At 42.9% G+C, this 27,137-nt stretch overlaps 1 protein-coding gene across 1 annotated transcript in view; it reads left to right on the top strand.

Moving 5' to 3' along the window:
• The first annotated feature begins 1,742 nt into the window (after window positions 1-1,742).
• The window catches only part of cbfa2t2 (CBFA2/RUNX1 partner transcriptional co-repressor 2), a 29,388-nt gene continuing 3,993 nt past the window's right edge, over window positions 1,743-27,137 (top strand). Inside the window, exons 1-8 of the mRNA XM_054784005.1 lie at window positions 1,743-2,094; window positions 18,775-18,930; window positions 20,770-21,011; window positions 21,099-21,188; window positions 23,609-23,793; window positions 23,876-24,129; window positions 26,404-26,489; window positions 26,933-27,119. Of these exons, the coding sequence (XP_054639980.1) occupies window positions 18,801-18,930; window positions 20,770-21,011; window positions 21,099-21,188; window positions 23,609-23,793; window positions 23,876-24,129; window positions 26,404-26,489; window positions 26,933-27,119 (1,174 nt within the window). The 5' untranslated portion in view covers window positions 1,743-2,094; window positions 18,775-18,800. The remainder of the gene's footprint in view (window positions 2,095-18,774; window positions 18,931-20,769; window positions 21,012-21,098; window positions 21,189-23,608; window positions 23,794-23,875; window positions 24,130-26,403; window positions 26,490-26,932; window positions 27,120-27,137) is intronic.

The raw sequence follows: 27,137 nt of genomic DNA, 5'->3' as shown, positions 1-27,137 counted from the left end.
CCGACTCTTACAGTGGATGGACTGAGGCCCCAGCACTGAGTTTTGTGATATATGTTATGCTTCCAATTGTTGTAATTGAGCAGACGTGTGACTGTCTGTGTGGCTGGCTGCTATATGTATACTTTTTGTTGATATTGTTGTTGTTTTTAAATGCGTATTTTGTTTGTGGCTGAATTTTTTTGGGGGAAAAAAGGGGCAGAGATAATAAGACTTGTTTTCTTTCTGCTCCCTTTCATACTGTTTTGAGTGTTTGTGTTTATTATATGTTTTTTTCTTGAATGAAATAAATCTTTTTAAATAAATTAAATAACATCTTCCAGACAATTGCTTAACTAAAGATTGAACAAATAAAAAAGTGTGTCCGACTGATCTCTTCTTTGGATAAACGAACTTGAACGTTTCGAAACTCTGGAAGCCGTTTTCAAAAAACAACATTTCACCCAGAACGCTGTTTCCGTGTACATGAAAGGCTGAAACGATAAAATACTTTGCTGTTTTGACCTGAAAACGTTTCCGTGTGGATCGCCCCTTAATGTGGAGTAGCGGCAGTTTTACTCCGAGTTTGTCCTGGATTACAGTGCTACTCAACTTAACTCTAAAGGAGAGCCCGGGCTCTCTATAGATAAAACCCATTTCGGCCGTTTATACCGATCTTGTCCTTTCGGTCACTACTCAAAGCTCATGACCATAGGTGAGGGTAGGAATGTAGATCGACCGGTAATTTCCATATGGAAAACAGTCATATATGACTGGAATTCATAGAACTGAATTGGAATTTGGGAGACATTCTCAATTCATTTCGGTATTTTACACAAACCTGGTTAACATGTCAGCCGATGCGTTCAATGCAGCTCGGTTTTTGCAGCAGGTTCCTGTAAATCAATCACCACATACTTGGTAGTGGAAATGTTTTCCCGGGTTTTTAACCATCATTACCAAACTTTAGCAAACGTTCCATTTCCCCGTTCTATGGTTATCGTATGTCCTCTTTGCCATTACTAGTATAAACACACAAAACTACAAAGAAAACACAAAACTGAGTCAATTTCCAAAGCTTAGGGCATTCGAACTGAGCTAGCATATTGCTCTGTGGAAAATCCTTGATTGATTAATCATTTGATGAAGCAGCCTACAAGAGTGTATCTGATGACTGCAAAATTGAGTAGTTAAGACTCCCTCCAGTTGTGCAATCAAAACACGGCCATGCCCTATCAGCTGCAGACACTCAATGGCATTGACTAAAAATAAAGCGGGCTCCTCAATGGCTGCCATTTATCGTCACCTGCATTGTCTTGCTTGTCTGCACGAGGCGGGCACATAAATTATGTGGTGATTTAAGTTTAACTTGAGATAAGAGGCTCCTCAAGTGTCCCCCCCCCTTTATCACTGCATTAAGGAGCTGAGACAATAGAGTATCAATGAAAAACACAAAGGTGGAGGGGGGATGGGGGTGCAACATTCGGGGGACTCTCCTTCCCCCTGCCTTACATTCATGCAGATGCACACACTTTTGTCACCCTCTGGCATGGCCTCTTGTTTAGCCTTTACGTGCCAAAGCAATTAGTTATGTTAATTGCAGGCTCCCATCTCATTGAATGCACAGTGAATGGAAGGCAGGGCAGCGCCACTGGATGCTTGGCCGGGAGCCATACTGTGAACCACGGTGACGTCACTCAAACAGGGGGTCCAATCATAAAGCACAGAAGGGCTTGTGGGAAAATATGGGCGGGGCTTAAGGCGAGAGTCAAGTTCTGAGACAGTGTACGGCTGCAGAGTCTGCGAGTGCGCACACGGAGGAGGACGCACACTGAGAGACTGGAGACACATTGAGGACATAATACCAACCACAGAGGACACGAGGGGAAGAAGAAAAGGGGAGACAACGTGTGTGCACCGCAGTTTTAGATGCGTGCGTGTGTCGATCTAAAGTCGTCGTTATCTCCATCTGGCTGCCATCTGGCCTCCCGTTTGTGGGAATGCGGACACATGCGTGACATATGAGGGAGAGACAAAACGCAGAGGATAAGGACCGCTAAAGAACTGCAGCTTGACTTTCTCACAAGACTTTGACGTGTGGACTCTACTAGAGTGGAGGTAGGACATAAACAGCTTTGCAAACATGTTAGTGTGTGCGTGTGTGTGTATGCTTTAATTCCCTGTGCCCCTGCACTGTGCAGATGGTGCCTCATCCTGTCCTCTTTATCCCTCCATCCTTGTCGTCTGAGCTAATGAGGAATTAATGTACAGTGCAAGACAAACTGCTCAAGGACGCTCGGATTTGTGTGTATTTGGAAACAAGGGAAGTAAGGGAAATAGAAATATCAGTATCAGTTCCGGGGGCACGGAACTGATACCATCATTAAACCGTCATTCACTTTTTAAGGTATCATTTTAGCATCATTAACTGTCATGCAAGTGTAAAAATAAGCTGTGCAATAGAGCTAAATCAAATAAAATGAAGTGTGTTGGACACGTTGACTATACTGTAGGGGAATGAAGCGGAGCAGTGTGTGTTATGTTTTCTTTACATTCTTTTTTTTTACACTTGTATGACTGTTAATCGTACAATAGAGGTAAATACGACTCATAAAACTGAAGCTTCTCTGACGATGGACATTGAATATCAAGAATATGTTGCGCGATATGTCTTTATTTTAACATCATCAACTTATTTTTACACTTGTATGATTAACAGCTCTACAATAGAATTAAATAAAACTAAAATAAAACTACTCACCCCTTGATGACGAGATGTCATGTTGAGTTACAGGGAAGTAAAGAGAGGTAGTGTTGCATGTATTTATAAAAATATTCATCACTTAGTTTTGCACTTGTTTGGCTCTTAACAACTGTAGAACTAAGTAAAACTAAAATAGAATAAAACTACTCACCCTTTGATGACATGTTCAGTTATCGGGAAGTAAAAAAAGGGAGTTTGTGTGTTGTGTTGTTTTTTTTTTTTTAACCATTTTTAACCTGTATGGTTTTTAACAGCTGTGCAATACAACAAAATAAAACAAAAGTTAAAAAAAAAACTGCTTACTCCTATGACACGCATAATGAATATAGATAAGTTAAAATGGACTTTGCGTGTTATCTTTTTTTTTAAACAGAAAGAAACAATATGCTGCAACTTCCATTCTTCTTTTTTTTAATATTGATGCCACTTTTGTGTTGTCCTACATTGCAATCCATCCATTTTCTATGCCATCCATCCATCCATTTTCTATGCCGCTTCTCCTAATTAGGGTCGCGGGGGCATGGTGGAGCCGATCCCAGCTGACTTTGGGCGACAGGCGGGGTACACCCTGGACTGGTGGCCAGCCAGTCGCAGGGCACATATAGACAAACAAGCATTCACACTCACATTCATACCTATGGACAATTTAGAGTCTCCAATTAACCTAACATGCATGTTTTTGGAATGTTGGAGGAAACCGGAGTACCCGGAGAAAACCCACACACGCACGGGGAGAACATGCAAACTCCACACAGAAATGACCAAGGGAGAGTCGAACCCAGGTCTTCCCGATCTTCCAGACTGTGACTGTGTGGCCAACACCTACATTGCAATGGAATGCAAAATTCACATTTTTGGTTCATTTTCTGCTCCTTGCCAACACTGGGAACCTTCTGCAGTGACATCATACAACACATACAAGTCCAAGAATATAAGCAGCGCTTTAATTAATCCTTGCTCACTGTGCTGAAGTCCTGCATGCATGCATGAAGGTGATGCATCCTCTTAGTTCAGTACGACTTTCGAGGCAATTTTACAGAAAATCTTCATCCAATTTCCTAATGTATGATGTTAAGGCCAAAGGAATTTAGAGAGCCTGTTTTTTCCCTTTCAGACTTTAACGCTTACAACCCTGGCGTGATTTGAAAAAATCCAATTGCAGCTTTGTTTTGCATCTCTCCCCACTCTGCGCACTTTCCCCTTCTTCCCAAAGTGACCATCAAACACCCAAGAAAAGCACTTCAGCTGTCACTTCCTCCAATAGCACATCGCTTTTATTTTCCCACATGGCAAGGAGAGCAGAAGAAACTAGCGAAGGAAAAAAAAAAGACATGTGCATCTGTTGTACAGACATATGGACACGAGGCGGGCACGGAATCTGCTTTTGTGTGTCTCTCATGGTGTTACACAACAACACTTGAATTCAAGAAGAGCGTGCAAATGTTTTCTTCTTTTGCATGATGTATGATTTGTGCATTTGAGATTGTTTTTCTGCACATGGATTGGAGGTGGTGTGTGTAAGGAGAGGGGTTAGAGAGAGAAAACACAACCGAGACCTGGCTAGTGTCACACCCGGTCTGTTCATCAGGGAGATAGGAGCGACGAACTGTCGGCTGAACCAGAGACCCCCGTCTGGTCTGCTGGCCAACATCACGCACCTGACAGCACCAGTCTGTGATGCCGCATGGAACGGGGGCTCTGGGAGGGAGGGAGGGCTACATCACACTATATACAGCATGACATGTTAAAATATTAAGTCAACTGTCAGTCAACTGTACACCCTCCTATTCTATTATAGTCTCTGAATGTTCGGAATTCCTGTTTCATGGTTTTATTGTACAAAATTTGATAAACCCTGATCAGAATGGTGCAGAATTTATCCTTGTAAATACATTTTTGAAATGCATCTTTCTATTGGAGTATGAAGGTGTTTTGTCTGTTGCACTTTGCTTGCCATCAGCTTTTTTCTTTCATTCCCTGCTGCAAGGTCCCCCACCAAAAAAACAGCAGACCACAATGAACTTCTCCCCGCTATTATCTAAAGAGTTGATGTAGTAGGCATTAAACCCTCCCATCCTTGTTTTGTTGCTAACATAGGCGCATGCACGCAGCATGTAGCAGCAGCAGCAGCTGCTTTAAAAGCTGGATGCAGGAAGTTCTCTATTAGTTCCAGTGGCAAGGGCTGTGATATCTGACCCCAGGGGGTAGGAGCTGGAATGGGGGTCTTTGGTGTACGCTCGCTTGTTTTGTGCGTGACATGAAAACACATTTATCATCTATGTCCGAAAAATGGCTTCATCACATTTCCTGAGTGAGCATGCAATAAGGCTGCACAAAAAATCACAACAAATCTTACTAATATACAGTACAAATGGCTGATTAAAAAAAAAAATACTTACAACCTTCATCAAAAACAAATGCTGCCATTTTACTGAAGGACTTATGCTACACTGTTATTAGCATGATGACCGACACGGCCGATGGGTCGTTTTGGGTGGCGAGGAGCGCTGGCTGTCATTCAGTAGCTTGCAGGAGAATCTATCGTATTACTTGACTTTTTAAAGTTGACTTTATCATATGCATCCATTCACCTTGGAGTGAGTGAGCAAGCATGCTGTTCTTTTTGACTTGATGGATTCTTTGTCTCAAAGAAAGTAGTACGTCAGATGTCCTCACGGGACGTCCCATGAAGAACAACAGAAAGTTTCATTAAAGTATCACAAAATAAAGACTATAATAATAATTTAAATTTTAAATTTTCTTTGAAAAACATAAACTAGTGGCCCTGAACATGGTGTGTGTGCGTGTGACATTTTCATGCAGTCCCAGCATCCAACCACCTTGCCTTTGCAAACTCCCTGACTGCATGCACGAGACCCTCTCCTTGTGTGAGTCAGAGGTCTCTCCCTCACAGGGGTGACCAGTGACCCTTAGCTGGCCTATGACCACCACTTGATGACCCAGGAAGTTGCTCTTCACTGCACTGTTGTTTGGAGCTTTTTTCTTGTTCAGTCATGACATCCACACATAAACTTCCCCCTCTGGCTTACGGCCTTATTTTCATATTAGATCATGTCTGCTGATTGCTTTTTATATTAGTCGTTTATCAAGAGTAGTTCCAGACCCTCCAAAAGACTACTAGCCATCAACCATAATAAAGACGCTTCTAATTAGCTCTGCTCTGGTCCAAACCTCTTAAAAAAAAAAAGGATTTTTTCATCAGCCTTATTTTGTTAAACTCTTAACCCCTTTCTGTTGCAAATACACCCAACTTTCAACTGAGGCAATTGATGCATTTGGGGTTGTACGATCTTAAAAAAGTGGTTGATTAACCTGCCAGAAAGTGTCTGGAAAAGGGCCGGCATTTTCTAATACAGTATACTGTATCTTGGAAGGTGACTAGATGAATGTAGTAGTCCAGGTTCTTTTACACAGAGATCCCAGAGCCTGAACAGAAGTATCCCCCTTATCCCTTTGACCCAGCGAAGACAGGATATTGCCTCAGCTATAGCGGCTTTCAGACAGAGATGCTGCAAACAGTATACCCCGAGATTTATTCACACTGAACCCAGCAAAGACATTCCAGTCTATGGACTGTTTACAAAGCATTGCGGCTGTCCCGCCTCTGTTACACCTCTGATGCTAATTTAGAAGCCAGGAAATTCGGGGTCGACTTAAACTGTACATTCTGTTTCTGTGCTTTTCTCTTTGACCACTGGCACGGAAAAAAGTAATAAAATCCCATCTTGTGTGAAAAGGGCTTATGTACACTTTCACACAGCCACATGGCATTCTGTGATAAGACATAAGCATCTTGTGTGACATTTAAAGTACTTGTCAGACAGCAATAAGTGCTTTCACGAAGGTAGGCAGTAATAAGTGTCCGGTGTCAAATTTCGTACCCCTGTCCCGGCGTTATGGCATGAACGCACAGGCACTGTCCTGTCTCTTGTTACTGTTCATGCTACCTCCAGAGGTGGAATATTGCCGGGATGACCTTGTCACCTGCGTTCTGTATCTGTGTCTTTTTATACAGAACAGTGACACAGCGACAAGGAGGAAAAATGTTGTCTTTTAGTGGCTGTGTAAAAGGGACCATTGTCCATTCGGGCTTTTGGTGGAAGTCGGTCACTTCACACATGATTTACAGTACTGATAAAACCGCTGCTCTGTTAGCAACCGTGCCAATCTCCTGTGAGGGCGTCATTGTTGTTACAACCGCCTCTCACTTTTACAATATCAAAAGCACGCCCCCTTAGCCTCAAAGGATTCCAGCCATAATCACCTTGAGTGGATTAGTGCGATTTACACACCTGTACTCTCACTAATCCATCTGTCTTGCAAGGATAGAACTTGTTAGGCAATGTGTGTGTGAGTTGCAGGACCACTCTGAAGTCTGTCAAAGTCATTATGTCTCAAAATCACCTTGTTTTCCTTTCCAGAAAGAGTGGACTCAAAAGCCGTCTTATTGGCGGCCTGGAAGTCAAACAAATACAGCGTATTGTCAAACAGAATGTGCAGCAAAATGCATAGATAACACACTCCCACGCTCATCCTCCGGAGCACAGCTGGCCTCTTTGTTTTACTTATCTGTCTTTCCCAGTGGCGTACAGCTGGGCTCAGCGCGCCCACCCGTCTACTTGCCGGAGTCCACGGACTACGTTACCTAAAGCTCAGCTTTTAATTCCCAGCGTCCTCCAAGCAGGAAGTCCAGAGTTGTTGGAGGTCATGTGATTGTGTGAACTTGGAAGCTGTTCCTCCCCACTTGGGTCAGAAAAGTTTGGCTAAACATTTCCAGAATGACCCGTGGTGATAGCCACATCTGCTTGGACCTGATACTAGAACTGTGTAGTCCCCCTGACACTTGGTTTGAACTAGGTCAGTCCTAATCTTTGCAAAATTTTCTCCTGTAGAGTACCTATATGTGTGTGCTTGGACTTGGACTTCAAAAGGTATGGCTCCATTCATTTTTCCATCTTGGGGATCTCCATAGGGGCTTAGAAATGGCAATTTTCAGGCAGGATAACCAATTAGTTTTGGAGAGGTGAGAAGGGTTGTAACCAGATAGGCAGTTAATCCATTAACCTCAGAGTCTGTAATGATTGACAGCTTAGAATTGTCCCTGTTATGTTACATTTGTTATTTGTGTGGGTGTGCAGGCCACTTCACAGGTGTGTGTGTGTGTATGTGTGGGGGGGGGGCAGATGGGGACTCGCGGTAGAATGGGGAAACACACAGAACAGAACTCGAAAGAACAGAAGCAGAACTCAACTTAAAACTGGAAATCTAGTTATTATTCAGTTTTCAACGACAGTATGTCCATTGACAAAACATTGTGATAGATCTCTAAAATAGTTTCACCCAAAGCCATTGATGATGTGCTGACTTGACCACTATCCCAAAGGTCCCAAAACGAAGAGTAAAGAATGTGAAAATGTTAAGAAATGGCAATGGTGATCAGAAAACAAATATGCTCCAGAAAACCAGTTTGTCAGGGAGTAGAGGAGGACCCAGCTGCATTAGGATCCCTGGGATGAGGCTCATTGTTCCACCTTTTTAAAACCCTTGCTGTAGTTGATTTGACTCAATTAATTTTGAACTGGTGAATTTCTTTCATCGTCTAATCACCTGGTAGACACGAGTCTCTGGAGCTTCAGAAGCTGTAAATAACTTTAAGACTGTTTGGTCTTCATTAACTGTAACTTGACTCTGGATGATCGAGTTGTCTTACTTCGGCGTGTTTTCAGTATAAGTTTGCTGCACAATGTCTGTTTTAAATTGTACAAAGTAATAAAAGAACCAATGTTATACCAATGGTTCTGAACTGCTTTGACTGCAGGACCCACCATGACCCGTTAGTGACAAGTTGTGACCCAAATTGTGTAAAATTTTTTCAAAACAAACTTTTAAAATATCTTATTTAATGGGAGCGAGCTGCAGCAGTGACAAAGTCACCCATAAACATCGCATGCAAAACAGCAGGCAAAACCCCGCGATCTACTGTAAACGGCTCTGTGACCCACTCTTGGGTCAAGACCCACCAGTTGAGAATCACTGATCTATACCATACCCATGTTGTCATAATCCATTAGGGTGCCCACATAAACGGTCATATTAGCACCAGAACTGTATCACTTGGTGAAAACGTGCCTAACCCGGCCTCCACCAGCTCTGATCTCGTCAACACTGTGCGAACTGCTTCCAGAACGACATCACTGTGCCTCTTTTACTCAGTTTTTTTTATGGAGAGCGTCTGTCTCCCTCACCCTTTGCTGCCACTAAGTACAATTCCATCCCCTCGGTTCCCTCTTTTCTTTCCACAATACGCAGCACGCTGCATTACAGCTGTGTTTTTCTAATCATCCCACTGAGTGAGGAGGTTACGCGAGGGCTTCTCGCTCCAGGAACACATCTGTGCTTTGTCACATGGAAGTCGCATCAGCTTTTCCTCATTGTCCTTCTTCAGCTCAGTTCGTCTCTATCGTCCCACCACTCCTGATTCTTTATCCTGCGGTAAACATTCCTCACCTTTAACTATCTCTTTCCGTCAGCCGTAGCGCATTGCCGCCCTTTACCCCTCCTCAGCCCGAGCAAAGAGAGCCGTGTTGACGTTGGGTGTAGGCCAAATATGTAGTCGATGGCGCAGGAAGGTGGTTGCTGGAGCCAAGAAAAACAGCCTGGCGTGGAGTCTGACAGCCATGCTTGTCTTTCTGATGAAACCAAATGAAAACAGTATTTTCTAGCCTTGTTCCTCCCTCCACCACCAGCTACCCCCCCGCCATGTCGTCCATCTGCCTCTCCCTCAGCCCTCTGCCTCCTCTCATTCCTAAAACTAGTCTTAATCGGTGCTTGTTTAGCAATCCTGCACTTATACACAAGGTCCGCCTTTGTAGGTATGATGAAGACTTTCTGACCTACAGAAATAAATCTCCACGACTTGACTGTTCATGCTGTACGTTCAGATCTGTACTCTTGCACGCAAGCCCTGTTGGTGGCAGAAATACACATTTCAAACTGCTTATCAACTGTCAAACCAGTCAAGAAGAAGCTTTCGTATTGCTGACAACAAAGCAACACGCTTCCTCAAACATTTGTACTACGATATGTGCGCAAAAATCCGAATATATGTCCCTATGATTTCCACGTTAATGGAATTTCAGGCGGAATCGCAGAATTGGACAATAAAAACGGAATCTACTGTTAAACGCGGAATCTCACGGAATTGACATAATGTAAATGAAATGCTGTCATTGTGAGGAGAATTGGTGTGGGGAAGTATTTCATCGCCGGACCGCTCAGTTGTGGCCGAGTCTCGCCACCAACACTCCCCAACTAAAATGTCAAAACAGTGACCTTAAACACCGTCAAAGGTTGTCAAAAAACATTGAAACTCCTCTCTTACGGCGCGTGATTGGAAGCTAGCGGGGTTATCTTTGTTTAGCAGAGCATGCTAGTGCGGCTGTGTGTTTGCGACTCTGGCTGTATGAGTGTGTTTTACCGCTTCTTAATGCAAACGTTGACATCGCTGACATCGTGCAAGTTCTGGGTGAAATAAGGACATTTATTCTTGCGCCAAAAACAAACAGAATTAAAAAAAAATACATGAATTTCATAGGACCCTATTAACATATGTCAACGCAGCATCATTGACATCACAAAAGCCCATTTTGCTCTGCCAGTTTTTTTCCGGGTTGCTGTACAAAAAACACAGACACAGAATAGGAGCATATGAGCAGAATATGAGGTCTTAACGGCAATATTCCACCTTCTGAGGTAGTATCACAGGTACAATAAAAGCCTCGTTCACACAAAGATCCTTCAAAATGGCTGTATCAAAATCATAGCAAGAGAGAAAATAGCGATATCACCGCAACTGTAAGACGGTATCCCGCAATCAGATAACAGATACTGTATGTATGATAGCAGTAGTGTCTGGTGTGATGCAAAAAATAATTGTGGGACACATAGGACACCCATGTGGTGACTGTCCTGATACTACCTCCAAAACCTTTGCATTACCAGATTGTCCCCCGATTCTGTCTGTGCCGTTTACACTGAACACAGAACAGTGACATGCAAAAAAAGGGGCAAAAGACCAGTTCGAAATGGGCTAAAGTGCTGTTCAACACACACCAAACCAAAGCCTGTAATTTGCATAATTGGCCATGACGCTTGTATGTCATGTTTATGGATGCATGGGGTGACAAAAAGGGAGCAATAAAACATGAAAGGCAGAACAAATCTGTTTAGAAATCCAAATGAACTTTCTTCTGTCGATTCTTTTTGTGTTTTTTTTTTTTATGTCACAAGCAAGACGGAGCTCTGTCAGTGCTTTTAGATGGGGGACACAGCAGCACCCGCTGCTCATTGAGAAGAACCACACGTGCTTTTGTGTCAGAGTCTCCAAAAGTGGCCAATAATACCAGAAAAAGTTGCTAGATTTGATTTATTTGAAAAATAGACTCCAAAGGGTTCTGAATACTTGCTAAATATATGTTGACAACAATGTTTTTTCCTGCTACATCTTCTTATTCTCTCTCAGACCAGGTGCGAATGAAGTGTGTTAGGAAGCAGAGTTACAGTTGCAGTCTACTGTACGGTGTTGGAAAGACAAGCTACATTCATTCATTCATTTTCTATGCCGCTTAATACTCTTTAGGGTCGTGGGCGTATGCTGGAGCCTATCCCAGCTGACTTTGGGCAAGAGGCATGGTACAACCTGGACTGGTCGCCAGCCAATCCATTCACAGACTGTCCCATTATAAAGTGTTTATGAGGAAGGGCAAACGGGTACTGTATCTGTTAGTGGCGGGCTACCACAAATAAATGAATATATCGGAAACACTGGTATACCGCCTTCAGTAGGTTCTGTGTAAAAGGCTAAGGGGGCCGAATGCCTGGATCGTATGTTATGGCTCTTGTTTAGCTGTTTTGCATCATCTTTGTGCAAAAGGGGCTATACTGTAGAAGTCACATTAACTGTACAAGAAATGTCCAGTATTTTAAACATCCATGTTTTCCCTATGGCCATTCTGGAACAATCTCCTGTCCAAAATTGGAAAGCAGGCTGATTTGCAGCTGAAAAGTTCCATAGTTCTTTTTTTTTTTGGGGTAGAACTTGAATGGTGTGTTTGGGTTGCAAAGAAGTGAAAAGCCTGCAGTCAACAAACAATGAGTCCCGGGCCCCCAGGAGGCCAATCATCTAAATTAATTAGCTTGAAAGAAGCAGAGGGGACACGTGTCTCCTTTTTAGAAATGTGACACCAAACACACCCAAAAGCCTTTTTAAACAGCGTGGTCAGCGAACCTGTTGAGTAGTGGCGGAGGTTACGATGTCAACCCGACACCCAGAAGACAGACCACGCGCTGCTGAGTGGAAGTGCTTGTTGTGTTGGCAACACGTGTGTGTGCGTGTGTGTGTGTGTGTGTGTGTGGAGGTCAAGAGGGAGCGCACGACAGAGGAACAGATGTGCTCTATATTGTGGTTGTGTGTGCGGACGGACGGGGACCAGGTGCAGCCTTTGTCTGCTTGGCATTTAAGTCCGCTCGCTCGCATTCAGTCGTCCTCGTGCCTCACAGCATCCCCTTCACCCCTCCCCACCTCCCTCTCCATGTGCTCACAATCGCTCAGTAAGGGGGAGGGAGTGGAGAGCGCTTTGGCTTCTCACAGGTGACTGTTGGAGGTCCCAGCTGGCCTCAGCTTTTCACCCATTACATCCGAATTGTGCAGTCGAACCGTGATGATTGACAGGTTGATTCCTCTTGTTCCAGTTTAGCGCTTAGCCTCAACATTTAACATACAGTAGGTTTTACTGTATAGACAGTATATTGATCTAGCTGATGCTCCATCTAGCTCAGTCGCGAAAGCCTGGAAAAAATGTACCTCAATAAATCACTCCATCTTTCTTTCTAAATGTATTTGTTCTTTTAATTTTGACAGAAAAAATGTGCTGCAAGCAAAGAAATTGTAATAAAATAAAAATGCAAATAATAAAATGCATGGGCAATTGTATCATATCAACATATACAGTTACATATATACATGTATAGTCATACTTTTATGTTTACTTATATACAGTACCTCTTGAGGGTAGCCATGACTGTGATGTGGCGCTCAATGAAAATGAGTTCGACATCCCCGATCCAGCTCTATCTTGCTTTTGAATATATGAGGGTTATTTTCTAAAATTATTTAAACAATAATAACCATTCATAAGCCCTTTTTCATTTGCATTGATAACATATTGATAACATATATCAAATGTATTGAAATATTCATAATTTCATTTCCAGTTTTTTTTTTCTCATCAAAATAAATTTTTCTCATTTTTTCAAATCAGATTTTTACTTTTGTAGCGAGAGCCTGAGCATAACATTTTCAAGAAGTTTGGGACATGAAAATGGTTATTAAATGCTGCTTTCAGATAAAAATAATTACATTCAATAGATAGATAGATATAGTAGATACTTTATTGATCTCCAAGAGAAATTCGCATTTCCAGCAGCTCTGCACAGATGTCATAAAGAACTTAATCACTTAAATGACAAAATAAAATAAAACAACCAAGTCAAGACATGAGAAATAAGAAATAGAATAAGAAGAATCAATAAACCAATAAATATGGGACAGATCACGTCAAATTTGTACTGCAATAATGAATAATAATACTACATCATAATAATAATACACCACAATAGTAATGCATCATAATTTAATACTGTAAGTCCAGTCCTGTGTGTGTTTTTACCACTCACCCTCTGCTGTGTTGAAAGGCCACATGGTGTTGGGGAGGAATGATCTGCTTAGTCTTTTGGTGGAGCAGGACAGTGATAGTAATCTGCCACTGAAGCTGCTCTTCTGTTGGATTAGTGATGTTGTACATTGGATGATGCTGGTTGTCCATGATGGAAAGGAGCCTCCTCAGTGTCCTTTGCTCTGCCACAGATGTCAGGCTGTCGAGCTCACTGCCAATGACAGAGCCTGCATTCCTCACCAGTTTGTCCAGGCGTGTGGCGTCCTTCTTCTTGGGGCTGCTCCCTCAGCACACTACTGCATACAGGAGGGTACTAGCTACCACTGAGGTGAGAAGCTTTGTCATCTGGGAGAAACCCAGAGTAGAATCACTGCTCCTCGGCATTGAGAGGAACCAGATGAGGTGGCTCAGGCATCTGGTCAGGATGGCTCCCGTACGAGGTGAACAGGGCACATCCGACCAGTGGGAGGCCTCGGGGAAGTCCCAGGACACGTTGGAGAGACTATGTCTCTCAACTGGCCTGGAAACGCCCTGGAATCTGCCGGAAGGAGCTGGACGAAGTAACTGGGGAGAGGGAAGTCTGGGCTTCCCTGCTGAGGCTGCTGTCCCCGAGATCCAACCTTGGATAAGCGTAAGAAGATGGATGGATGGAAGCACTATATCCAAAATGTGCTGTTTTGCACATTTAACACTGTCTGGACATGACATCTCTTTCTGCCGTACTAAGTTGTGGGATCGTGATGCTGCGAATTGGCGCTGTAGCTGATAAATGAGTCGGGCCTGCGTTGCATCTCTTTTCACCTCATCTGCAAGACAGCGGAGAGAGATAGCAACAAACACACTTTGGGACTCACAGCTGTCAACCTTTTCAACTTTAGAGTTAAACCACGCTCCGTTTTATTTACACGTCATGTGATGTGTCATTCATGTGATATGAGCCAGAGACTCCTCACTTTCTTGAAATGTTCCCTGGGCTTTTGCTAAAATGGAGCGCTGTCAGTGCGTCATCCTCATCATCATCAGCTGTTGAGGCAATGGGATGTTTTAATGCAAACAAGCGTCACCTGAAGCTGAACAAACAAGGAGCACCTGGCTAGCAACAAGGGGTTCAGATGCATGCTCCGTGTAGGTTGCTGTGGAAACCATCATTGCACAGAGGAAATACATAGGAATATCTTGGTATAAGACAACAGGAAGACAGGCAGCGACTCTTGTATTGTAAATATGCTGTAAAGAAGGACTGTGTGTGCTTGTGTGCTTCTCCAGATATTCACCTGAGTCAACATTGTGGCGTGTTTTTGAAATTAATGGTGTCCTTAACAGCCGCATCCAACTGTCAGGTGCTCGCAGGCCAGATGAAGTCATGCGGCAATGCACGCCTGTCTAATCGACAAGCAGAGGCAACACACAACACACCTGAGGCCCATTCCTTCTAGTGCAAACTAACAACGCAGCATCTTGAAGACGTGCATGAGCACAGCTGTCTGACTTCGTCACGTTTGGGGATGCCAGAACCTCAGCTCATGTGTGTGTAAATGTGGTAACTGTGTTGACATTAAGGCCATATGCTCCATTGATTGTGTTATTGAGATGTCAGTCTAATTTCCTGACCATACGGACAGAGTAGTGTGTGAGTGTGTGTGTGTGTGTGTGTGTGTGCGTGTGTGTGTGTGTGCGTGTGTGAGCGCGCTGCAAGCTTCATCCCGCTGTGCACTGGCACTGTTTGTGTGTGTCGGGTATGATGGTCCAAATAATGTCAGCAGGGGTCCCTCCTTCCTGCACCCTGTGTTGGTGAACAGGTGGAGCGATGGCAGCCATCCACAGTGTCGCTAGCAGAAGAAGGTTCATCCCTCTTCAGTCAAAGATGCAGCTCACACGACAGATGGGCTACACGGGGCAGAAATATGGTTACTAAACGCTTGCGTGCATTTGTATAGAAGCATAGATACAATATGTGGATGGTTTATTGTGTTTAATGTTTTGCAGGGTAATTTAATAGTAATTATTTTATATTAACATGCTATTCATTATTTTAATGTGTATGTATGTATAATGTATAAGTTAATAAGAGAGCAGGCATTATCAGAGAGAAGTGCTCTAATACTAATATAAAAGATTTCCAGTGTATACGGCACTACTCTTTTCTTAAACTTCCAATCCTGCGTCTTATTCAGCGGTGCGGCTGATTAATGATACATTTTTTTCAAGCTTGTGGCAGACCACCAGAGGGAGCTCATGAGCTCACAGGGAGTTAATGAGCTCCCTCTGGTGGCCCGGCACCTGACAGCATGCAACCTTTGGCCAATGAACGTCTCTGCTTGCAGTAATGCATTGTGGGTAGAAGTTAAAATAGCTTTTCTTTGATATTTTTAATTTAATAACTGATTGTTATTTTAATTTCTGTGTGGAGTTTGCATGTTCTCCCCGTGCAGGCGTGGGTTTTCTCCGGGTACTCCGGTTTCCTCCCACATTCCAAAAACATGCATGTTAGGTTAATTGGTGACTCTAAATTGTCCATAGGTATGAATGTGAGTGTGAATGGTTGTTTGTCTATATGTGCCCTGTGATTGGCTGGTGACCAGTCCAGGGTGTACCCGAAGTCAGCTGGGATAGGCTCCAGCATACCCCCGCGACCCTAATGAGGAGAAGCGGCATAGAAAATGGATGGATGGATGTTATTTTAATGTTATTATTTTAATGTTATATTTATGTTATTTTGAGTGTTAGTTGCTGTATGATTATTGGAGCTTTCTTTGTAAGTTGACACCGTGAGTCAGACTGGTATATTGAGTAATGACCTCCTGCGGTTTCCAATAGCTTGACAGGTTCTTTGTGAGTTTTCACAACGTTTGTAATTGACTCCTCAGATAAAGAACTACCGAACTTGGTTGTCATGCACTTGTGTATGCTGCAACATGTCTACTTGTGATGTATACATACGTATGGGGATTATAGTCCGGTGTGTTTTATATAAAAACATATCAGATTTTTTCTCTGCGATTGGCTGGCGACCAGTCCGGGGTGTACCCTGTCTTTCGCCCGAAGTCAGCTGGGATAGGCTCTAGCATACCCCCATAACCCTAGTGAGGATAAGCAGCATAGAAAACGCATGGATGGATATCTGATTTTCTCTCTAAATTTGGTGGGTGCAGCTTAAACACAGGAAATGATGGTACTCTCCATCCATCTTCTATGCCACTTATCCTCACTAGGGTCTTGGGTATCCTGGAGCCTATCCCAGCTGACCTCGGGACACCCTGGACTGGTCGCCAGCCAATGGCAGGACACATATAGACAAACAACCACACTCACATTCATACCTATGGACAATTTAGAGTCTCCAATTAACCTCAAATGCATGTTTTTGGAATGTGGGAGGAAACCGGACTACCCGGAGAAAACCCACGCACACACGGGGAGAACTCCCTATTAAAAACTTGAAATATTAATTTATTAACAAGTACAGTATATGTACAAACAGCTGTATGAGTTGCTGGAACCAGCAGCGTTCAAACAGACCTGCCAAGGACACAAACAGACCTGCCAATCTTGAGTAGTATCATTTTATGAGGTTAGTCCCCTTGCCCGCTCTCATGCCACACCAACATATAACCACTACCCCCCCTTGAATATTATTTAATTAAATTATTTTTAATTTCTTAACTAAACTGTATAACAAATATATTTGTATGTATGTGTGTGTGTATATATATATATATATATATATATATATATATATATATACATGTATGTGTGTGTGTATTATACATATATACATGAAAATATTTTAGTTTTTTATTTTAATTAAATTTTTTTTATTTTTTGAAGTTATAATGTCTAATTTTTTTTGTATAAATTTTGATATATATGTGATATATACAGGTATATATATATATATATATTGTATATATATATATATGTATATATATATACTGTATATATATATATATGTACCTGTATATATACAGTATGTATATAATTGTGATAATATCTAAAATAATCAAAAAAATATTTTTAAATCACTATTGTAACTGTTAATTATTCTAATTTGTTTAACAAAATTATTATGAAATGTTAAATGTTAATGTAAAAAAAAATAGAAAAGGGAAGTTTTTGTTTTTACAATAATGGGAAAATTATTTTTTGCTGTTTTTTTTAATAATTAGTAGTATTCATATTTTCTTTTTCTTTTTTAAATTTTCTTGCTGTTAATATCGCCACAATACCTTATCATAACATTTTAAAATGGCATCAATATCAAACCAATACTTTTTTGGGGATTTTAGGGATCTTGTCTGCTATTCAGTCATCAACAAGGTGGCTTGCAGTGTGTTTTTATTCTACTTAACCCATCATGAGCAAAGCATTGTGTTATCATTAGCTTCTCGTCCTTCTCATCCTACAAATGCCCTCATGAGATCCTAAATCTTGTTTTTTGTTCCGAGTATGATCCAACCATTGTTATTTGTCTCCCATTCACATCTGAAAGCTTCTATCTCAGGCTCTTTATAAACTTGGGAACCTGTTGCATGAGGCCGTGCAGAGTTCATCGCCGTGAAAGAGACATAAAGGGCGCCATTGAAGGCGAGGCCGCGCGGAAAACCATGAAAGCGCATTTAAAAGGGCTTCTCCCGGCTGACCTTTGACCCTGGAGGCTGTGCATTTCTATTAATCGTCCTTTTTCTTCAAGCACTTAGAAAAGTCTGATCCACTCCAAATGGAGATGGCGGTGAGGGTATAGAGGGGTGGACCGCCTTCATAAGGCTGCAGGAAACAAAGGAGTCTCCTTATCCAGCATCCCCCCCACGACCTCGCTCCCCCATCATTGCCATGCCCCCTTATCTGGTGGTCTCATTCAGCAGCAATAGCATATTGAAAAGTTGCGTTTAACAGTCACAAGCTTTGACGATCTTGTTAGTAAAGCGTGAAATAGCCCTGGCCCCTTTCTGTCTTTTCTTTCTTGCAAACAAACCCCCCCCCGCACACACTCCCACTCTACCACTTCGCCTCCCACCCACCCCCGGCCCCATCTCCTCAATGGAGGGGCATTCTTCTAGTGCACAATAGCATTCTTTAACATTTCTTCTTTTAGTGATCTGAATAGTTGGGAGTGAGAGGCTAAACTTTAGACATCTGGCTCTTTAAGCGGGGTTGGGGGGGTAAATGGCCGACTGTATGACGTGAACGTGTTGTTTTTTCAAACCCAAACACATATCATGTGCCTTTTTTAACGATTGCGTAAATCAGTAAAGCGATTCTTGCCCTCCTCCTCTTTTGCAGACAGTAAAGAGAAGAAGAGCCCTGCCATGCCCGGTTCTCCTGTGGATGCTAAGACTCATTCCAGATCAGCTCCCAGCAGCAGCATCGCCGCCATGCCTCCCCTGCCCTCCATCAACCCCAGCGGCCCACGCCTGGCCTCCTTCTCCACCACAGCACGTATGTGACGCCTTACAATATGTTACTATGCCAAACTATTGGGTTAGCATGACTGGAACCAAACTTTTTAGTTGCATCGTAAACGCTTAAGTGGGTGCCTGGAAAATGCTGTTAGAAGTGCGTTTCTGTTTAATTCTATTATGCAAATTCAGCGGGTATCATTAAATGCTGAAATGAGGAGAGGCGGCATTGATTGGCAGACGCGTCCACACTGTTTTCCATGCATTCATTATTTGCGGTGGGCTGCCATAAATACATTTGGAAAGCTACAAATAGATTCGGCGCTACCTGTTCGCCCTCGCTCATTAATACATTACAATGGGACTGTCCGTGAATGTAGCTTGTTGTTTCAACGCAGTACAGTACACTCTGCTTCTTAACAAAGAATTAGACTTAGCAGGAGAGATCAGAGCAGACCCTTTTATCAGCTGTTTTACAAATGCGAGTAGCGACAAATCAGTTTTGGAGACTAACATGAAAGCATGTATCGCTCTTCTCAACGAGCAGCAGGTGCTGATGTGAGCCCTGGTATCCATCTCAAAGCAGTCACAGGCAGCGCCATCTTGTTTGATGATATAAAATATATGATATACAGTGTGATATAAAAAAAATAAAAACGGCAAAAATAATCAACAGTAGAACGTTAATTTGTAGCTCTAAACATATTTGTTTTGTTTTTTATGTTTTTTACTCACACTCACGTTATTTCTCTCTCCTACAATTCATGCACATGCACCATGGCCATCCATCCATCCATTTTCTATGCCGCTTCTCTTCATTAGGGTCGCGGGGGCATCCTGGAGCCTATCCCAGCTGACTTCGGGCGACAGGCGGGGTACACCCTGGACTGGTCACCAGCCAATCGCAGGGCACATATAGACAAACAATCATTCGCACTCACATTCATACCTATGGACAATTTAGAGTCATCAATTAACCTAACATGCATGTGGGAGGAAACCGGACTACCCGGAGAAAACCCACGCACGCACGGGATGAATCGATGGAGAATCGAACCCAGGTCTTCTCCAGATTGTGACTGTGTGGCTAACATGCTAACCACTAGACCACCGTGCGGCCCGCATCATGGCGAATATAATGCAATCAGATGACCCACCACCACAAATAGATTGCAGTCCTGTGGGAAACACTGTGCCCAGTATGGGTGTTCATGCGTGTGCTTGTGTGTGAGCAAGTATGTCGGGCCCAGGCCTACCTCTCCACAGCTGTGGGACTGCCCAAATTTGTGTTTATCATGCTAGTTATGGTTTACATATTGTTTTCAGTGAGTAGGTGGGATGGCTGCCATATTGTGACATCGTAGCATACCAGCGAGACAATGTTTGTTTCTTTGTCAAAAATGGGCAATTCTCTGCCGACCAGTCAATGAGCAACAGTGTTTCCACCTTCCACAAACGTACCAAAGCGTACCACTACAACTGGCACCCCAACAAAGTGGATATTATGGGATGAATTTGTGTGGAAACATCATATAATGGGCACCGCTTAGTTGAAACAAGGCTTAAGAGGCTGTAAACCTGCATAGCACCATCGATGGGTTGTGGCTTCACCCAATTTAGCAGAAGTTTAATTAGTGTGACGAAACCAAAAGGTTTCACAGTCCAGTGTACCGGAGCATACCACTATCACTGGCACTCCAATAAAGTGGTACTAAAACGTGGGACAGTTTGGTTTGGATATTTTGGGATGCTTTGCAATGGGGAAACACTAAAATACCCACTGAAGTGGGGAAAAAAGCCCCAAAACATGTTCATAACATGTAGAGATAAATATTATATATCCCGCCTAACAACTGTATCAATTCGACTGTCTCCCCAGTGACCAACGGGAACCACCATTCCCCACCCACCCTCAACGCGGTGCCGTCACCACCACAGCGCTACAGCAACGGGCCCTCGTCGTCGTCGTCGTCGTCACTGGCCAACCAGCAGCTGCCGGCCACCTGCGGCGCACGTCAGCTGAGCAAGCTCAAGCGCTTCCTGACCACACTGCAGCAGTTCGGCAACGACATCTCCCCGGAGATCGGAGACAGCGTCAGGAGCTTAGTGCTGGCCCTTGTGGTACGCCTTTATTGCGCTCGTAAAGATGAGCTCCTCTTCTGCCACCTCCTCAAAAAAACAACATCTTATCTCTTTTTCTGCCTCTAGAATTCAACGGTGACCATTGAGGAGTTTCACTCCCGGCTTCAGGAGGCCACCAACTTTCCCTTAAGGCCGTTTGTTATTCCCTTTCTTAAGGTAAACATTACGTTCATCTGTCTCACGCACAAGTTTGCTTTGGTCGCCTTCGTTCTTATTTTTGCAGCACTATTTTTACTTCCTTGCCATTTTCGGTCATTTTAAAACACAAGTGCAGGCCAGCAGGGTCATCTGGGCCTTCTCTGTGCTTAGTAGTCGACAACGTCACGCACATATAAGGGAATGAATTCAATTGTGGCACAATTCAATTTAATTCATTTTTTTTGTAATTATTTAGTTATTGAATTATTTAATTATTTTTGATTATATAAGCCAGTTATTAATTTAATCTGATTTAAATAATGCATAGTAAATCTGAAAGTATTACTTAAAAAATATGTTTATTATTATATGGTTGTAAAACTGCACCGCATCATACTTACGGCTGCTTCTAATATTTTGGGTCCGTAAAGCAGCGACCTGCACTTCATCCATCATACTGTATATCTCAGGTGTACCTAATGAAGTGTCCGCTGTCATTAGTGACAGCACTCGAGCCAAATTTCGACAGCAGCGAAGCAAATGTAGTGGATCCCATGACGGGTTTAATTGAGCAAATGGTTTAACCATCAGCATTCGCCTGATGTGCAACAGATGAGGGTGCGTGTTTAACGGCCCCCTCGAGCACTCTTAGTAACCAGGAGAAGTCTGCCGAGTGTATACTTTTCGTTTTAGGAGCTCCTCTCACTAAAAAAAAGAAAAAAAGTAGCCCGTAAATCTTCCAGTCGGCACTCCAAAGCGTCTCTTTTTCTTTCCGCATTTACCTCTCACTCACCTCCATCTGTCTGTCTTGAGACAAGAAACCTCTGTGTTTTTTTTTTTTTTTTTTGCTAGTTCATTTCAAAGGAGGGTGTGCGGCGCTCACAAGAGAGAAAAGGGAGGCCTGTCGGCAGATGGGGCAGGAGGGAGGGGGAAAACTGGAAAGTCGGAAGTGTGAAACATGCCTATAAAGTGTTGCCTTCCCCTTATTTTACGGGCTCCAGTGCTCCCATGTGGAGCCGCTGTCCCACGAAGAGCGTGAGGCGGCGCCGCCAATCTAGTATCCATCTCTTCTCGAATAGCGTAACGCAATCTGTTCACAAATGCTGCTTGACTTCCAAGTTGTTGTCATTTCAGAGCATTTTGGGCAAACATTCTTAACTATTGTAAGTTAAATACGGTATACTAAAAGTACAACAAAGTAAAACTACTCACTCACATTCAAAAATGTGACATTTTGTCTCATAGGATTAAACGTTTCCATTCTAATTGGATAAACAACAATATATACAAAATAAAATAAAATAAATATGACTTTAAAATGTTTTTTTAAAGGCTTTTTATGACTTTTTTTCCTCGAAAAAAAATATTCTCGTAGTTTGAAAACTTTTTTTAAAGAGACATTTTTAACTTGTAGTGTTACCACATTTTTCCAGATAAAAATATATTTTCTCAAAGGGTATGACTTCCCCCCCTAAAAAATATGATTCAAAAGACGGCTTTTTTCTAAAACAACGACAACAAAAAAACACTGCTTTTTCTTGTAGGAGTACATCCTAAAAAATACTTTATTTTCCTGTAAGATTAGGACTTTTTACTTGAAAAACATTTTTCTCGTTGAATCCAACTTTTTTTCTCATAATATTACTACCTGTGAAGGTGCAACAGAAAAAAAATAAATGACGAAAATAAAATGCATCTAATAAAAGCATTAAAAAATTAAAATAATAAAAAAGAAAGTGCAGTGGAGAAGGAAATGGAAAGTGTTTTCAGAATGATACTGTTACCTATTGGCATTTTCTAGTGTTTTATTCTATTTTTATTTCTGGTTCTGTGGTTATCACCACACTTTTTCCCTTTGCTATCACTATATGCTTCTGTGGTGGCATCACAGAACACACAAAAAACAAATAGCTGGGCTTTTGAGGCATATTTTTCTTGAGAATCTTCATATTGTACCACTTTTGGTGCCTGAAGCTATGGGGGTGCCACTGTACTTGTGTCCATACAGTCAAGCAGGAGAAATCCAAGGATTGGTTGGCTTAAAATGCTTCACAAAAATACAAAAAAAAACTGTTGGGTTATTTACTCAAGAAGAGCTCCAGAGAGAGGAAGTGGTCTAATTGCAAGCACACATCGGGTCTGCTCCTAATTAAGGACACGCAAGGAAGGGAAAAAAAGAGAAATGTGAGGACAGGATGGAGACAGAGAAAAAGAAAAAAACGGTAGGGGGAAAAGAGTTTGTTGTAAAATGTTTCCAAGATTGTGTGTCAACGTGCGTGTCTTTGCTGTGACTCAGCGCTTAAAGCGGTATGTGTGCGAGGACTTAACCAATAATGGAAGAAACTTGTCTTGCCACAGTGCTGCTTGGTGTTTGGGAATGAAATGATGGCGATGGTTTTTCCGCTGTTGTTTAAAAGTGGGCTATTCTTTGTTGCTAGGCGAACCTCCCCCTGCTGCAGAGAGAGCTGCTCCACTGTGCACGTGCAGCCAAGCAAACCCCCGCCCAGTACCTGTCCCAGCATGAGCACCTCCTGCTCAGCACCACCATGGCGTCCTCGCCCGACTCTTCTGAGCTGCTGATGGAACCCGCCGAAGCCGCGGCCAAGAGGCCCAGCCCGAGCAGGTGAGCTCACGTGACGATGACCTCCATTAGCCACCCGATGAAGAAGCATGAAGCTCACTGGAACAACCGTCCTCGTCCTCAGGGTCAAGGAGAACGGCTTCCACGAACGTCCGCCCGTAGCCTTGGAGCCTGCCGCCAAGCGCATTTGCACCATCAGCCCCGCTCCCCGCCACAGCCCCGCCCACCCGCTGCCACTCAATGCCCAGCTGCACCCGACCCCTCCGCCTCTGCAGCACTACGCGCTGGATGACATCGCGGCACCGCACATCCTACACCGTGAGCACAGCCAACGGATGCTGGAGATCAGAGAGCTCAAAGACAGACCGAGGCTGCCTGGTAATTGACACTTGCTCACGCATAGACACCGATCCTAAACTGTCACATGACACGATGTATACAATGACAATGACAGAAAGACATGATAGAGTGAAAAAAAGTTCTCCCCCCATCTGTGTGGAAGTGGTAAACTTTTGGCTTCTTACTTTGTCCTTCTTCCTCACTCTGTTTGAAACCCTTTCTTGAGTTTTGAATAAATAAATTGGAGGCCAACTAGTTAGGTCGCTATCATGTTATGCTTAAAGCCGTGGCCGTTCTCTTCTGTCCCTGCAGTTGTCCCGTAGCTTGCGCATCAGCAATGTGGTGTACACAAAGAATAACAGTGTAAAAGTGACTAAAGGGATGTTATTTTATTTAACAAACATATTTAGAAAGTCATAAATAAGTTTTCTATGCTCTATGAAAATATTCCATTTATTAATACTGAATCCGACTTCGCGGACATTCACATTGCGTTCGGGTTTGGAACCAATTAACCTCGATAAATGAGGGACGACTGTACAGTCTTTTTTTTCCCGTATCGGTTGATACGGATGTAGGCAATTATCTTTATTTTTTTTACTAGAAAGATGTTTCTTTTTATAGGATTACAACTTCTTTCTTGAAAAAAGTGCCACAACTAATACAACTTAAAAGTATGACGACATTGTTCTTGGAAAAAAAAATGGACTTTTTTTGAACTAGTACTACTTTTTTTCTTGTGGGGTTCCAGCCTTTTTCATAAACAACGGCCTTTATTTCTCACAGGATCGCAACCTTTTGCTTGAAAAATGTCAACTTTTTTTTTCTTCTAGGGGTACAACTTAAAAAAAAAAAAAAAAATTCATAGGATTTGACCAGATTTAAACATTTTTCTTGTTTGTATTTTTCTGTTGGATTATTATAAAAACAAGTTGCAAAAATATTACATTTTAATTGAAAAAATAGGACTTTTCCCTCCAATTTTTGGGGTCCTGATTTTAAGAAAATCTTTTTATTGCTTTTTAAAAAAAAAAAAAATGTAAAAAATGTTTATATTAGGTCCCAAATACACCTTCACAGAACAACAAATTCGACATTCCGAATGATACTTGACTTTAAAATCTTAAAAAAAGCTGCGGGTCTGAGAGTGTTGCGTTTAGAGTTGTGTGGGAATTTTGACATTCACTTAATAAAGTACGATTTCAGACATTTTTTTTCCCTCAAATCTCTCTTTGGAATATGACCTTTTTTGTATTTAAAAAGTTTACTGTCCCATAAAGTTTGTCAAAAGTCTTTCCATAAGAAGTACAAGTCTCTACATTTTCACTTCCTTTTGTCCGTGTAGTTGTATCGGGTGACGCCCCCCCTCCCTTGGAGGTTCTTTGACGCCTGTCGCAATTAAAGCCGGCCTCTTGTGTTTGTATAGCGGCTGCCTTATGAATTACGACTCAGTGTGTGCTTGTAAACAGAGCTGTGCTGTTGGATCTACACTGGTGTATATCTATCTGCCTTCCATTTCAAGCTTGTCAGCTCTCTCTATAACACACACGTACACCTTGATATGTTCTTGTGGAGGTGCTGTGTTTATGAGCTCCTAGTCCCTTGTCTCACTGCCTCCCGCCCGCCTGCCGCCACTTAACTGGACGCACGCGCACACGCACGCGCACGCGCATGGCTTTGAACTGATGAGTGCTGATGAGAAGCAGGAGGCCTTCTTCATTCGTCATTCTTCTCCTCAGCAACCTTAATGTGCATGCGGCTTCTTGTTGGCTGTTTGTTTCTCAATTTAACAAGATTGTCTTTGTTGTGTGCGTGTGTAATGTGTGTGTGTGTGTGTGCGTGTGTTTTTATGATGGCAACAGTCGGCGGTGACTGCGGAGAGCGGCTGGTTGTGTTTAAAAATGGGAGCCACTGCATTCAGCCTGAGTGTCTCCCTACTGGAATGCTGGGAGCTGCAGAAGGGGAGGGTGCAAATAAAGGAGACATTTGGAGTGTGTGTGTGTGTGTGTGTGTGTGTGTGTGTGTGTGTGTGTGTGTGTGTGTGTGTGTGTGTGTGTGTGTGGTTGACAGCTGACTTCCAGATGTGCTCAGGCTCCGGGTGCCGAAAGTCTGCTTTGCATCACGTTCTTCGCCTTTCCTCTTTTTTTCACGCCAACCTTCATGGCTTTTGTTTTTCCTCTCTCTCTCTTTTTTTTTTTTGTACCTCCACTAAATGCTTGTGTAGAATAATAATTGTCTTACCAAATAATGTTTTTCACTCTTGTGGCTTCTCACTGATAATTATGGGTCGTCTTTTCGTGTGTTTTTAATCAGGCACTAACGGGGGCTTCCGTGAGGAGCCGGTGGACCATAGGCTGACGGATAGGGAGTGGGCTGATGAATGGAGGCATCTGGACCACGTAAGTCACCAGAGTCCTAGTTTCACCTTCTGGCAGCCTTGATGGAGGCTCTTTACGTCTTCTCTGATTGGCTACGAGTGGGCGTCACAATCTAGAAGATAAGAAGCGTGTTTTTTCTTTCTAATGTTGTGTTTAAAACAGCATACATCTCATAATCCTAACAGTTTTTAATCATCGTTTCCATCCTGTTGTTACTGAAAACAGCCTAGTTAGCGGGCATAGCTAAGATACGTTTTTTTCACTGGCCAATGGGACAGTTCTGCCCTGTGAACAAGTGCCTATGCAACAAACAGGACCAGCAGACTATTATTACTATGCCCATTCCGAATTGGAAGTCAAAAAAGCACGACTGCAGTGAAATAATGCATGCAAATAGAAACAAGGCAAAATCCGAGAATGTGCATCATTGCTAAGGTCAGCGTCGTTGTGTGCTCCTGCGCCAGGTGTTGAACTCCATCGTGGACATGGTGGAAAAGACACGGAGGTCGGTGAGCGTCCTGCGGCGGTGTCAGGAGTCGGACCGCGAGGAGCTCAATTACTGGAGGCGGCGCTCCAGCGAGCAGGAGGACGCTCGCAAAGGAGGCTCTGCGCCCTTCTCCAAAACGCACAGCCCCCACTCTGCAGAGTCGGGTGGGTACACACTCTTTT

Source organism: Dunckerocampus dactyliophorus, chromosome 8, assembly GCF_027744805.1.
Source record: "Dunckerocampus dactyliophorus isolate RoL2022-P2 chromosome 8, RoL_Ddac_1.1, whole genome shotgun sequence".
NCBI classification, from domain to species: domain Eukaryota; kingdom Metazoa; phylum Chordata; class Actinopteri; order Syngnathiformes; family Syngnathidae; genus Dunckerocampus; species Dunckerocampus dactyliophorus.
The sequence above is the reverse complement of the archived record's forward strand: the minus strand, read 5'-3'. Positions and strand labels throughout refer to the sequence as shown.